Source organism: Vanessa atalanta, chromosome W, assembly GCF_905147765.1.
Source record: "Vanessa atalanta chromosome W, ilVanAtal1.2, whole genome shotgun sequence".
Taxonomy (NCBI): Eukaryota; Metazoa; Arthropoda; class Insecta; order Lepidoptera; family Nymphalidae; genus Vanessa; species Vanessa atalanta.
The window spans coordinates 2,856,716-2,872,375 of record NC_061901.1 but is presented as its reverse complement, the minus strand read 5'-3'; the positions used below and the strand labels follow the sequence as shown (position 1 = coordinate 2,872,375).

The window sequence follows — 15,660 nt, the reverse complement described above, 5'->3', positions numbered from 1 at the left end:
GGAGACGGACCCGGGGATAGTTTTTATATCCCTTTTACGCTGCCACCAATGTTACGCGGGTTTCCGTTGGAGTCTTTTTTAAAAAACTATTTTTAAGGAAACAGAGATTTATTAAGATTTAGACATAGAATTTAACAAAAGGAAACAGTGGAAATATATAGAAAAGATGTCTGAACGGTATGACGGATTCGGAGAGACTGACCATCATTCTTCGCTTTTGACTACTGAGCCATTATTGCTGATGCAGCATGCTGTAGTGCACGTCAGCACATAAGGGTGCATCCACCAGGCGTAACAGTACGATATAATTTTGTGATATAGTATAATTGTTATTGCTTGTTAATTATTATCCATGAATATATGAATTGTGTTTTTGCAATTATCAATATACAAAGTTAGTATAATGAAGAATGTTACTAGGTATGCCAAATCGCTTGAAATTTTTTCTCAGTAAAGCCTGTATGTATACAAATACACTAGTTTTTGTTGTAGTCAAAAATACCTAGTAGTTTTGATTTTATAGGCATTCAAAGTTTCGAAAAATATCGTGTCCCGCTAACAGCCGCGTGAGTACCTGTGACGTCATATCACAACGCGTCGCGTGGGCAGCGTACCGCTTAGTATCAAGTCGCCAGCACTTATAGTAGTTGTAATAGCTTGCGCAGTAATTTGTCGTGTTTTCGTTCGCGTATTACGTTAATAGTCTAATAATAGTAAATATTATTCGATTATTTATATTAATAAAATGGACGAAGGATTCGAAAAAGGGCAATCGGATAATCTACCTAAAATAAATGGATTAATGGTTGCTCATTATTTATCAACAAATAGTGATTTTGTTGCCACCGAAATGCGAGGGATAAAAATGCAAAGGTAAGTAAACTTTCCAGAATTAATGAATTTATTTAAAAATGCACGAGTATCTAGACACACGGTAGCGTGTCAGCCAAGTTCAAGTAACAGAACTGGCGAGCAGCACCGTGTGTAATATTACACGAACCATTTGGAGCCACTTTTGACCTTCTCATAACTCAAAAACTATTTGACATATAAATGTGTCAAATTTGGCTCATATATTGAGACTCGCGAGATACATATGTGTTCTAAATTTCATAAGCGCATCTCAAATGGTTATTTAGATATTAACGTCTAAAAATCGTCATTTTTATCACTGACTGACCTATAGATCAAAACTATAACCTACTTCCAGGTGACCTAGAAAGTTCAAATTTGGCATGCAGGTAGATAATTAGGCCAATATAAAGGAAAAAATCTGAAACTGGTAATTTTTTATCATTTTATTATAATTTTTCATTTTATTGGGTCTATTAGGAACACTTATATAATACTTAGTTTCTGTAATAACTGCAAAAAAAATTATGTAAGATCCACCAATCAAAACTTATTACAGCCGGTCTTAATGTGGATTTTAAGGTCTTCGCGTGAATATATAACGAGTTGAATACCACCCTTAATTTTTTTAAATCCAAACATTTTCGTTTTAGTATTTATGAGTATAGTCGACTATACGAATTATATTATAGCCTTCGTAAGTTCTAAGCCTAACAGGCTTAGAATTATATATATATATATAGGCAAATGAATTATATACACAAATTAAGCACGCAAATATTCAATGGTACTTGTCTGGGTATGAACTCGCAATATCTGGTTAAGATTCATGTTTTCTAGTGACTGGACCATCGCAGCTCTTAATGTACGTTAATACTAACTAAGCAATACTGAGCTGCGCTCCATTCTTCTTAGATGTTCTGAGTTATAATTTGTTATTCTAAACATATAAGAACTAGCCAAGTCAGACCTTAGGCAACAATATATTATCCCAAGTTATAAGAAGAAATGATATTTTATGTAGTTATAAATAAATTTCAGAAAGGACTATTTAACTTGGCACATATTTAGATCTCACTTCTTTTGTCGTTGAAGACAACAACCAAGGTATATATCATAATATTTAACTTGGCTCTCATTTTTACATTTATGTTTTTGATGGGATATATACAAGCATAGGTGTGGGCATAGACAGAGCTAACTTATTTCAATGCACACTTGTTTCAAACGATTGCACAAGTTTTTATACAAAAAACAGACGTCGCAATAAATAATTATTTTCGGAGAAATAAGTTACAAACGACCGCGTGCTACTTCAAATTCCAATAACAAAATCTGAAAGCTTTTCATTGTTTCAAAGGGGTCGTGTAATAGGTGTGGCATGCGGTTCAAATAAGTTAAGTTTATTATTGGTTACTTACATACTTGACATAAGTTTTGGTTTCTGTTGATAATGCGACGACGTATTGCTACAAACTCAAATAGTAGAAGTACCTACCTATCATTAAATTTAAAATACGTAAGGTAATTTTATTTTACTCAATTTTTAATTGCAAATATAGATGTTTGGACAGTTGTACTAAACCTTTTTTATTTATTTGTATTTTTTTACTAACAAAATACGTAAGACCATTTATTTTTATTGAAAACTTATTTCAGATCGGCAAGAGACAGCTATGGCGATGATGCTATTGGTTATGTTCAAGTAAAAAGAGTAGGTGATGTATGTACGGTTAAATGTAGAATCACGCCAGAACACCGCGTACGTACCACACCTTATCATTGCAGCTTAGAATGTAATGAAAAGGATGAAGAAGTTTTAAATGTAACCTGCGAAGATTGTGCCGCCAGCAGAGGTGGCTGTAAGCATACTATAGCATTTTTAATGTGGCTACATCGTCGAAGCGAGGAGCCTTCAACGACTGCTACCAAGTGTTATTGGAAAAAATCTAAGCTCTCAGGTATTGGTACCACACTGAAAATGATTAAAGCTAAAGATTTCGGTACAAGTGGTATAACACTTCATTCAGTCGGCCAGAATGGAAATATTTTTTTTGACAAAGTAGCATTAAAACTTAGAGAGCTTCAAATACAATGTTCTCTTTCACATTTTATGTGTGAAAAAAAAGAAGTTGAAAAGATGTCCATTCATTATTTAATTAATCGTTTCAAAAAATCCTGTGTTGATTTTCACGTTGAAAGTTTTATAACATTTTGTAAAAACGAAATGACGGAATCAAGATGTCATCAAGTAAAAGAGGGGACAACAGCTCAATCAGATTCAAATTTGTGGTTTGAAATGCGCTACGGGCGTATAACAGCTTCAAAAATGCACGAAGCTGCTCAGTGCACAACAAAAGATGGCTCTTTAGTTGAGGAAATAATTGGTGCTGTAACTTTTAATCAAACGAATGCTATCAAAAGAGGAAAAAAATTAGAAAAGGATGTCATAAAAGAAGTCTCGAAGCTACATAGTATTAAGATAGTGGATACTGGTCTTTTTTTAAAGAATGAGTGGCCTATGATTGGTGATTCGCCTGACGGACTTACTGATGACTGCGTTCTAGAAGTAAAGTGTCCAACCAAGGCAAACACTTTTACTACGTATTGTAGTAAAGGTAAACTAGGCAAAAAATATTATGCTCAGATACAAACACAAATGCAAATGACCGGAAAAAGGAAAGCTCTATTTTGTATTGCACATGTTGACTTTGTAACCTCAAGGAAGGTTGATGTGCATGAAGTAGTTTATAATAAAAAATATTGTGATGATATGTTTGAAAAATGTATTAAGTTTTGGAAGGAAAATATTTTTGATAAATTAATAAAATAACATTATCCTAATGTAAAATAGTTTTATTAAAACTCTATAAATAACACAAACATTAATGGAAAATGAAATGTACGTTACCTCAATATTTTATATTTTTAATACAATAAAATAAACTTAAATGTATTTTGCTTAAAACACTAGGAAGCTACTCTAAATTAAACAGACTGCTTTGAAGATTAACTATTCCACATGCAGAAATCACTACTGAATCTAGCAGGTCAACTTGCTTTAGATCTACACAAGCGTGTGGCAACATGAACTCAAAGAATCTAAGTCTGCCGATAGCTCTTTCTATGTGTATTCGTAACGCTGCAATTTTTTTTGTCTCCAAAACTTCTTTTCGGGTCGCTTTTATTTTAGTGCTCACGCTAGGAGGTTTGATCAGAGTATGTCCATGTTGTTGTAGCAAATGTGCAATATTTTTAAAACCTCTGTCTGCTAATACTGCTGATCCTTCAGGTAAAGTTTGCAAAATATCACAATCTTCAAAAATTAATGAATCTGTTACCCTGCCGCCATACCCTGGTGAAATAAAATTTATTAACCCGTCTGGTATTATTGAAATTAAATATTTTACAGTGTTACAGTTTTTGTAATCCTACCACGTAAGAGCTTGCTTTACGGCATCAACAGGCTTTTGAATTTGAATCTCAAAACAGTCGATAATGCTTTGAACCTGATTGTAATTTTTTCTAAATGGAATAGGTAGATTCATCTGAACATCGGATGCAGGTGGAAAATATACAAGTGATTTAAGTACAGATGCTATAGCCGGAACAGTAACCCTTATGATTTTAGTAACAGAACTAGTCGACAAACCAAAATCCAAGGCCAGAATAGTATTAGGTTGATACAAGCGTATTTTTTTTAAAGTTATCATAATATTTCGCGGCGTACATTTTGTTGTTTCAGATAACATATTAATACAAAAATAGCATTCTTTAGGTAAACCTAACAACAGTTGTGGTTCTCTAGATATGGATAAGAGAGCAGCCTTTTGCATATAGTTTCTGAAAAAAAGTGTTTCGCATTCCGGATCCGAACCTGAAACTTCATTAGGATTATTTGATTCTTGATCAAGGTACATTTCACGTGAAGAGGCATTTGAAGATGTGTCGATCATACTACTAAAAGATACTGCATCTGATGAAAATATTATTTTACTCTTTTTTTTTAGATATTTTTTAACAGTCATGGTTGTTTATGGACACGTTTAGTTTTCAGGTTTACTTGCACTCCCTTACTTTTTTTTGATATTTCGAAACACTGATCATTATTTACAAAACTTAATGGATCCTCTATTTCTTTTTCGTCTTCACAACTAGCAACAAATATCTCTTCAGGTTTTTCTAACACCGAAGTTTCATCTTCATTTAATAGTTACTCAAAAAATTCTATACGATGACGTTTTTGCACTGCAGATCTCTGAGGTTTTTTATCTTCCTTTTCCTGTTGACATTTGAATTTGTGTGGAACTTTACCCTGTTTTAATTTAATTCTTCCCCCGACCAACTTATATTTAGTATAGTTCTCCATATCATTCTCAATCTAAAAAAATAAAAAATCGTATTAGCCATCTACACCTAGCCTACGCCAGCAGAGCAGTAGGCACAGTCACAAGATATTTAATCTCTTGATCATACAATCTCAAGATAATATAATATGTAACACTATGTAAAACATAACGGAAAGTTCTGACTCCAAAGGTTTTGCACCTCTGATCTTGCATGATTTTATATTTAAAGGTATTAAATAAATGTAAACTACAAAAGATTAATAGTAATGTCTTTTGGTATTCACGATCACTGTATATTATAATGAAACCATTTTTAATCGGATTAATCGCAACCTTATTGATTTTATATTTTTCCTGCCAATGTAAAATCAATAAACACGCGATTAATCCGGTAAAAAAATTGATTCATTATAAGATAAAGATAATTATTATCACTTATGTACCATAAAATGTAATGTACCAATATAAAATATAATCATTATACTTACGTCAAAATGATCTTCACAACAATAAACTATACTTTTATCTCCAAATGGATCTAATCGCTTCATAGCTTTTATCCATTTCTTTCGCATTTTAGCATCCTTTGGAACTATAAAAAACAACTTTTCCGGCGAATTCATAGTTGTATTTTTACATTTAATAATAATAATAATAATAATAAACATTTATTGAGCAAATTACACTACTTTCACACAACATAAACAACGAAACATAACAAAATATCACTTATCCTAAAATACATCAAACAAAAAAAAAAAATAATAATAACTAAAAATACAACTACAACAGAACAAGTTTTAAGAGTAAAAAATTAATAATTAAAATAATATAAAACAATAAATAGTGTGCAGCAGTGTAATTTAGCCAAAAGGACATCCACTCAGTGAAAAATAGAAACATTGTTGCTTCTACACTGATTTTCAGTGGTCTCCTAATGCTATTGCGGAACTGACAGCGGTAACAATAAAAGAGCGATATTAAATCGATGCAATAAATAATTAAAGAGGAAAATATATATATAAAATTAACATAATAATAAAGGCAGCATAAACATAATTATTACCTAGGTACGAGTATATCTGTCGCACTTGCTACGCAGAGTGTGCCGGATCGCGCGGGAGCAGGGCGCAACCTCTTTCTTAATTATACGTAAAATTGTACATAATATTTTAAGTGTTTTTAATGCTCACGCGCCCAGTCGGCCCGCGCAGCCCGCAGCGTCTGACGCTCAACCGTAAGCATGTTGTTCGCTTAATTAAAAATATCCAAACGAACACAGAAAAATACATACTGCGATTTGACAATAAATTATAGTACTACATTTTTAAGTATTTGGAAAAGACAATATAAGGTAAGAAGTATTTTTATGACACCAAATATATATAAAATATATGTGATTATAGTAAAATTCAGTTTTATTCGCATATATATTTAATTACACGCTAACATAAAAACCCAATATTTTAATTTAATTCGCTTTATCTTAAAGATATGGATTGAAGAACTAAGGAGTTATGAGATAGGAGCGGTTAAGATGACATCTCATAAAAAACAATGCAGCTGAGCGTGGAAGCCAAGGTCATGGGATCACCAGGCGATAACGTGATTCTTGCCTATAGCAATCGGACCGCAAACCAAACGGGTTCGTGTCGTAAAATTATAATTAATTTAATTTTGCAATATACGTATACTTGAATATTAACATAATTTATATTTAAATTTTGTCAACGACATATAAATTGATTTTGTATATAAATTTACATACCCATGTGTATAAATACAAATATAGTCAAAGTCAAAGTCAAAAATCTTTATTCAATATAGAAGTGTTTGCACTTGCTTATTGATTGTCAAAAATCTACCACCGGTTCGGAATTTAGCACCTCGGACCTGAGAAGAACCGGCGAAAGAAACTCAGCGGGATATATTTTTTTTATTTTTTTTACCATTTTCCATGTAGGTACAATGATAAGTATATTTTAGTTGTTTGAAACAGCCTGGAGGCGATCATTTCATTCCCAAGGTGTGCAGTCAACTAAAAAGTCATTAGTGTTGTAATATCCTTTAGCACACAAACGCTCTTTAACGACTCTTTTGAATTTTATAATTGAATAATTTTGAACGTTTTCTGGGATCCTGTTGTAAAAACGTATACATTGCCCCAAAAAAGAGTTACTAACCCTGTGTAATCGGGTACTTGGAGTAACAAGTTTATTCTTGTTCCTAGTGTTAATAGAATGTACGTCACAATTTCTGGGAAAATCATTTATGTTTTTGCGTACATACATAACATTATCAAAAACAAATTGAGAAGCGACAGTCATTATTTTAATTTCTTTAAATTTACCTCTTAACGAATCTTTTGGGACCAGGTTATAAATTGCACGAATAGCCCTCTTCTGCAGTACAAAAATAGTATTAATGTCAGCTGCATTACCCCAGAGTAGGATGCCATACGACATTATACTATGGAAATAACTGAAGTACACAAGGCGTGCCGTATCCACATCAGTCAAAAGTCTAATTTTTTTTACCGCATAGGCTGCAGAGCTGAGTCTATTCGCCAATTTATTTATATGGGGGCCCCATTGGAGCTTAGAGTCTATTGTCATACCAAGGAAATCTGTAGATTCTAAAACATCTAATGCTTCCCCGTTTAAACATACACTCGTTTTGACACATCTTACATTGGGAGTAGTGAATTTAATACATTTAGTCTTTTTACTATTTAACATTAAATTATTAACACTAAACCAATTTACTATTTCAGAGAGAGTATTGTTCACATCGTCATATATCGAAAGATGTCTTTTTATTTTAAAAATTAAAGAAGTATCATCAGCAAACAATACTATCTCGAGTTTATCACCTAGGAGATATGGCAGGTCATTTATATAAACAAGGAAGAGAAATGGTCCAAGAATTGATCCTTGAGGGACCCCCACAGTAACTGGAGACCCGGGAGATCTCTTTCCATTTACATCAACCCTCTGAATGCGATTGCTCAGATACGAAATCAGAAGACTGAGTGCAGTGTCCCTAATTCCATAATGACGTAGCTTCCTGACCAAAGTTTCGTGTTGCACACAATCAAAGGCCTTAGATAAATCATAAAATATCCCTAAGGCATCCTGTGACTCCTCCCAGGCCCTGTAAATATTTTTAACGAGCTCAACACCAGCGTCAGTTGTCGAGCGACCCCTTGTAAATCCAAATTGTTTCTTGTGTAGCAACTTGTTATTGTTAAAATGTACTAGCATTTGATTTAGTAATAACTTTTCAAAGATCTTGCTAAGAGTTGGTAGTACAGAGATGGGCCTATAGTTGTTGGGGTCTGATGTACTACCTGATTTAAATATTGGTAATACTCTACTATGTTTCATGAGGTCAGGAAACACGCCACTAAGGACACATTTATTAAATAATTATAAAGCTGAAGAGTTTGTTTGTTTGTTTGTTTGTTTGAACGCGCTAATCTCAGGAATTACTGGTTCGAATTGAAAAATTCTTTTTGTGTTGAATAGACCATTTATCGAGGAAGGCTTTAGGCTATATAACATCACGCTGCAATTATTAGGAGCGACAAAAAATATGGAAAAAGTGAAAAAAGCGGGGAAAATTATTCATCCTTGAGGGCTTCCGTTGCGTGCGCTGCGAAAACGGTTGAATATATCAAAAATATATGTATGAAAGAATTATTCCTCTTGAAATGATCTAAAAAAATGTCTGCGACAGTATATGTCTATCTTTTAAGATTAACTCACTAGAACCGTTTTTATGGTAATCAAATTTGGTCGAAATCGACGCGCGGTGGGCTCCCTTCTGAGCGTTTGTATGCAGCGTTATTTGTTTTTGCGATATAATATCGTCGTGTATAGTAATACTTTTTAAATACTATTTAATTTTGTTTTAAGGATAATATTTTGGTTCTAATAATTTCACAATTATTAACACTTATTTTAGTTTGGATGTAGATAAAATTAATTATAATTAGGTGTCATAGTTTTCTTTATAGTATTGTTTGGATTAAGGATAGTATTTTTTTCTAATAATCCATACTATCCATACTTCCATACTATATAATATTATAAATGCGAAAGTAACTCTGTCTGTCTGTCTCGCTTTTACGCCAAAACTACTGAACCGATTTAAATGAAATTTGGTATACAAATAGTCTATGTGCATGAAAAGGACATAGGCGTTTTAATTGGAAAAAATGCTGTAAAGGGTTGAAAAGGGGGATGAAAGGTTGTAAGTTGTTGAAAGTATTGTCATTTTTAGACTAGAAGCATAAAACTTATATTTTAGGCTGTACACTTATAAACTAACATATCATGACACCCACTAAGAAGGGAATTTTGGAAATTCTACCCCTAAAGGGGTGAAATAGGGGTTGAACTTTTGTATGGAAGTCCGTCATTTTTTAAGTTGGAAACATAATACTTAATTTATAGAATACTTATTAAAAACGAGTACATAAATATTTAAGCGTTTCTGCATATTCTACTCCTAAGGGGCGAAACAAGGGATGAAAGTATGTATGATAGTCCGTAATTTTTTAAGTTAGAATCACGAAACTATATTTTTTTGATACTGATTAAAAATGACTAGATATGTATTTAAGCGTTTCTAGATAATCTACCACTAAGGCGGTGAAATAAGTGTTGAAATTTTTTATGGGAGTTTTTTTAAGTTAAAAGCATGAAACTTTATATTTGGGATACTAATTAAAAATTAGTAAATACGAATTTAAGCGTGTTTTAATATTCTACCACAAAGGCGGTGAAATAAGGGTTGCAAGTTTTTATGGAAGTCCGTCATTTTTTAAGTTAAAACATGAATGTTTATTTTTGGAATACTGATTAAAATGATTAAATACTTATTAAAGGGTTTCTCGATATTCTACCTCTAATGGGTTTAATAGGGGTTGACATTTCTTATATAGATTAGTCTGGAAGTCCGTCATTTTTTTAGTTTGAAGGAATAAATTTTATTTTTGTGTTACTGATTAAAAATGAGTAAATACATATTTAAACGTTTCTTAATATTCTACCTCCGAGGGGCTGAAATAAGGGATGTAAATTTTTTATGAAAGTCCGTCATTTTTTCAATTAAAAATATGAAACTTTATTTTTGGGATACTGGTTAAAAGTGAGTAGATACGTATTTAAGCATTTCTGCATATTCAACCTATAAGGGGTTTAATAAGAGTTGTCTTTTTTTATATAGTTGAGTATGGAAGACCGTCATTTTTGAAGTTAGAAGTAGGAAACTTTATTTTAAGGCTACCGATAAAAAATGAGTTGATTCGCATTTAAGCGCTTTTGGATATTTTACGCCTAAAGGGAGAAATAGAGGTTGACATTTCGTATACAGGATAGCCTGGAAGTCCGTCATTTTGAAGTTAGATGCATGATATTTTATTTTTGGGCTACTGATTAAAAATGAGTAGATACGTATTTAAGCGTTTCTGAATATTATACCCTAAGGGCTAAAATACACACCAATGTGGTATATAAAGAGGTCTTACATTAACGTAATTTTTGAAGTTAATTTGTAAATATATTTATATTCTACGCGGGCAAAGCCGCGGGTAACAGCTAGTTTATTAAATATAGTGACAAGGTAGGGTGCGATTACATCAATTATTGAATTGACTACCTTGACAGAGATCCCCCACAGATCGGCCGTTTTCTTAATATCTAGTGATCTGAAGGAACTTATTACATCACTTACACTTACTGTATTAAATTTAAAGCTAATATTACATTCTTCCACATGGTTTTTTAATAATGATTCAGCAACGGTAGGAGAGGAATTTAATGAGTTAGTTGTCGAAAATGGAATGTCAGCAAAAAAATTTTCAAAAACAGTTGCAACATCCCGATCTGAGGAAAATAAATTGTTGTCAATAGATAAGCTAAAGTCGGAGATGTTATTTTTGACTCTTCCAGTTTCACAATTAATAATTTTCCATGTCATTTTAATTTTATCAGGTGCCTCAATAATTTTTTTTTTATATGCAATGATTTAGCTGTATGACATACACGTTTGAATAGTTTAGAGTAGGCACTAACATAACTGATAAATGAAAAAGACCGGTTGTATGATCTTTCACTATAAAGTTCATACAACCTCTGCCTACTCTTGTGAATTCCGACAGTCGCCCAATCATTAAATTTAAGAAAATTCCTAGAATAGACTGTCTTGTCTTGTAAATATGGCATTAAACTCTGTTTTAATTAATTTACAAAAAATGTTATAAAGCTCATTAGAATTATCATTTAATTGTAAATATGAGAGCTTTGCCATGATATTACTTCTGAACTTCTCAATTCGATACAAATTGATTGGAACAAATGTCTGTTTTAAATCCTTAGCATTATTATTTATTTGCGAATTAAATGAAGCCAACTGTCCACAATGATCAGAACTTAACATATTTATAATACATTTATGATTAGGTACACAGTTGGTAAATATGTTGTCAATACATGTTCCAGTGGATTCAGTGATTCTAGTTGGCTCTAAGAATAAGTTAATGAGGTTATATGAATATAATAATGATCTGAATCTAATACTTGTGCTACAGTTTTCTAATAAATTTATGTTGAAGTCACCACAAATAAAAATATATTTACTTGATCCAGATAATTTCAATAATGCACTTTCCAATATTTTCTCAAATGCTTCATATAACCCGCTAGGAGGTCTGTATACGCATACAACAATGACATGCTCAAGCTCTGCACAGGCTATTTCAATAGTCTGCTCAATAGAAAGGCTCACAACATCCTTACGTTCTTTAAATTTTAGATTTTTGTTAATAAGTATTAATGAGCCACCACGTATAGCTTTTTTTCTATTGAACATACTAGCCATCTGGTGACCACTAAAGTTAAACATAAACTGATAATTTACAAGCCAATGTTCTGTTATACATAAAATATCAATAATCTTTTCTCTCGAGAAAAGACTTTCTCTTTCACCGACTTGTAAACAATTATATAAAGAATTTATAGATGAATACATTAAATTAGGTCACATGAGTCGTGTTTACACTTATAATAATATACATTATTTCATGCCGCATTTTTGTGTGTTTAATGAAAATAGTACAACTACAAAATTGCGGGTTGTGATCGACGCGAGTGCGCAAGCAACAACTAATAAATCTTTAAATGATTTGCAGATGGTCGGGCCAGCCATTCAAGGCGATTTATTTTCTATTCTATTGAGATTTCGCGAAAATACTTATATAGCCTGTGCCGACATCGAGAAGATGTATAGGCAGGTGTTAGTCGTGGAAAATCAACGCGACCTCCAGCTTATATTATGGCGAAGCAATCCAGATGCACCCATCGAGAGCTATAGATTGAACACGGTGACCTACGGGACTGCGTCGGCGCCTTTTCTAAGCGTGAGATGTTTGCGACAATTAGCTATCGAGTGCAATGACCTTGACGTTAAACGAATAATAATACAGGACTTTTATGTTGATGATATGATTACGGGGAGCAATAATAAGCATGAATTATTAGAATTATGCGAAAAAACTACTAAAGTTTTAGCTTCGGGTTGCTTTCCTCTTCGTAAATGGTTATTTAATTTTGAACGGGATAATGTACAATCGGAAACACAAGTGTTTAAAAATCTTTCATTAGGTGAACAATCACAGTCAAAAACACTTGGATTCAGTTGGCTTAGTCACTCTGATCAGCTTAATTATCAAACTAAAATTGATGTTCACCCTAATAAGATAACGAAACGTGGTATATTATCGATTATATCTCAAATTTTTGATCCCTTAGGCTTGTTAAGCGCGACTATAATATCTGTTAAAATTATATTACAAAAATTATGGTTGTTAAAGATTGATTGGGACACAGAGTTACCTCACGATGTGTCAAATGAATTTAATAAGTTTTTAAATAGTCTCAATGAACTTTGTAACATACGTATACCGCGCCATACATTTGCTAGGTCTCACATTCGTTCAGAACTACACATTTTTACTGATGCCTCTCAAGTAGCTTACGGGGCATGTGCATACGTACGTACCTTTACGCAAGAAGGTGTTACAATAAGGTTGTTATGCGCTAAGGGCAAAGTAGCCCCCTTAAAAACTTTAACTGTTCCTAGGCTTGAGCTGTGCGGCGCTATAACGGGAGCTAGGCTTGCTGTGAAGATAATTGAATCACTCCGTTGTCAGTTCGATGACGTCATACTCTGGAGCGATTCAACTATCGTTTTAGGATGGTTACGTATGGCACCTTATCAATTAAAAACATATGTACAGAACCGGGTAGTCGAAGTACAGGAGCTGACGCGTGACTTTGTATGGAGGCACGTCGCAACACACGATAACCCAGCTGATTTAGTGTCACGAGGTACCGATTTATCGACATTAAAAGACCTGGGGTTGTGGTGGGAAGGCCCAAGTTTTCTTCACGATCCTAATTTTACGTCACGTTCAGCTCAGGTACATACGATCATGACAAACGCAGACAATCTACCGGAAGTTAAATGTTTAAGTATACAAAGTAACACCTTTGGTGATTGTAATGATTTATTTCCATTTTCTCGCGGTTCAACCGCATCCAACGCACCATGGCATACGTTAAACGTTTTTTATATAACACGCGTAAGACAAACACAAAACGAACGGGTGCGTTGAGTGTGGATGAGCTGCGAGACGCTGTTAGCACGCTTGCTTTGTTGTCGCAGCGCGAATCGTTTCCTGAGTATGATACAATGTATAAAAATTAAGCAAAAACTAAAAGTAATTTAAAAAATTTAAATATATTTATGGATGAAAATAAATTATTAAGAGTAGGGGGAAGATTGTCTAACGTTTTTCAATTCGATTATAATAAAAAATATCCTATTCTACTTTCATCTAAACATCATTTTACTTACCTGTTATTTCGCCATGAACACATAAAACTGTTACACGCAGCACCACAGTTGTTATTATTTACCATTCGGGAAACGTGGTGGCCAGTCAGCGGCAGGAATCTTGCCAAGAGGGTTGTGCACGAGTGTGTTGTTTGCACGCGGTTTCGTGGCAAGACTCTGTGTCCACTGATGGGCAATTTACCAACTAAGCGACTAGCTATAAGTTTTCCATTCGCAGTCAGGGGTGTTGATTATTTTGGGCCGGTGCTCATACTAAATCGAAAGGGCAGAGGTGCAAAATTAACAAAAGCGTATGTTAGTTTATTTATTTGTTTCACAACTCGAGCCATCCATCTCGAATTAGTGGGTGATTTGTCTACTGAAGCATATTTACTTGCGCTCAAGCGATTCATCTCACGTCGAGGTAAACCAGCAGAAGTATTCTCGAACAATGGAAGAAACTTCACTGGCTTAATGACAGAATTTTCAAAATTTTTAAATAATTGCGCAGATAATATTAGAGATTATGCTATTAACAATAATATTCAATTTAGTTTCATTCCCCCCTATTCCCCTCATTTTGGTGGTCTATGGGAAGCGGGGGTGAAGTCATGTAAGCATCACCTTAAAAGGGTGCTAGGCAACGCTCATTTTACATTTGAAGAGTTTAGTACAGTCTTAACACAGGTAGAAGCTGTCCTGAACTCCCGTCCTATTTCTCCTATGTCAACGGATCCCAATGATTTTTCCCCACTCACTCCTGCCCATTTCTTGGTTGGTCGTCCACTGACGTCGCCTGCTAGTGAAGACTATGAGCAAGCTGCACTTCAGCGACTCACGCGGTACCAACGAGTTGAGCAAGTCCGACAACACTTTTGGACCCGCTGGTCAAAAGAGTACGTTTCGGAGCTACAAGTGAGGACAAAGTGGATGAAGAGTGGAGATTCATTAAAGGAAGGCACTCTTGTCCTTATCAAAGATGACAACAGCCCTCCGTTAAAGTGGAGCATGGGCCGGATCGTATCTACGTTCCCTGGGAAGGATGGAGTTTCTAGAGTTGCTGCCAATAGAGTCGCATCCGGCGCAATTACACGGCGCGCCTTCTCTAAAATTTGCCCGCTACCTCTGGATGCAGCGGACAACGTAAACTCTTGGAATTTGGAGCTTCCAAGGCCGGGGGCATGTCAAGACGTAGAACGGAACGCCGCTTGAAAGAGGCCGTTGAAAGAAGCCTCGCCCTCGAATCGTTCTCACGCTACCGACGGTTAATCAAAACATTTTTGTAACGTTAAAAAATATATGTTATACGCGCAAGAGTTGTATATTCCCATTTTAAAACTCTCAACAAGAACCCCAAACACTCATCTTATTCCTTCTAAGTATAAAAGGTCCGCCTGGTTCTCTGGCATCGGTACCGTTTTCAAACATGTATTTGGCACCATGGATGAAAATTATGCAATTCGCTATGCTAATGCAATTGAGCACCTTAAAAATAATGATAAGAAGCTACTAGATCTTGTCAAAGAAAACCTTATCATATCAAAGTCTGCTATTTCTA

At 34.1% G+C, this 15,660-nt stretch overlaps 1 protein-coding gene across 1 annotated transcript; it reads left to right on the top strand.

The window, feature by feature from the left end:
- Positions 1-745: 745 nt before the first annotated feature.
- Positions 746-15,314, top strand: LOC125075515. The gene is made up of 5 exons (XM_047687230.1): positions 746-873; positions 2,512-2,914; positions 12,397-12,624; positions 12,964-13,392; positions 14,844-15,314. The coding sequence occupies exons 1-5, from the start codon at positions 746-748 to the stop codon at positions 15,312-15,314; spliced, it is 1,659 nt and encodes a 552-aa protein (XP_047543186.1).
- The last annotated feature ends 346 nt before the right edge of the window (positions 15,315-15,660 follow it).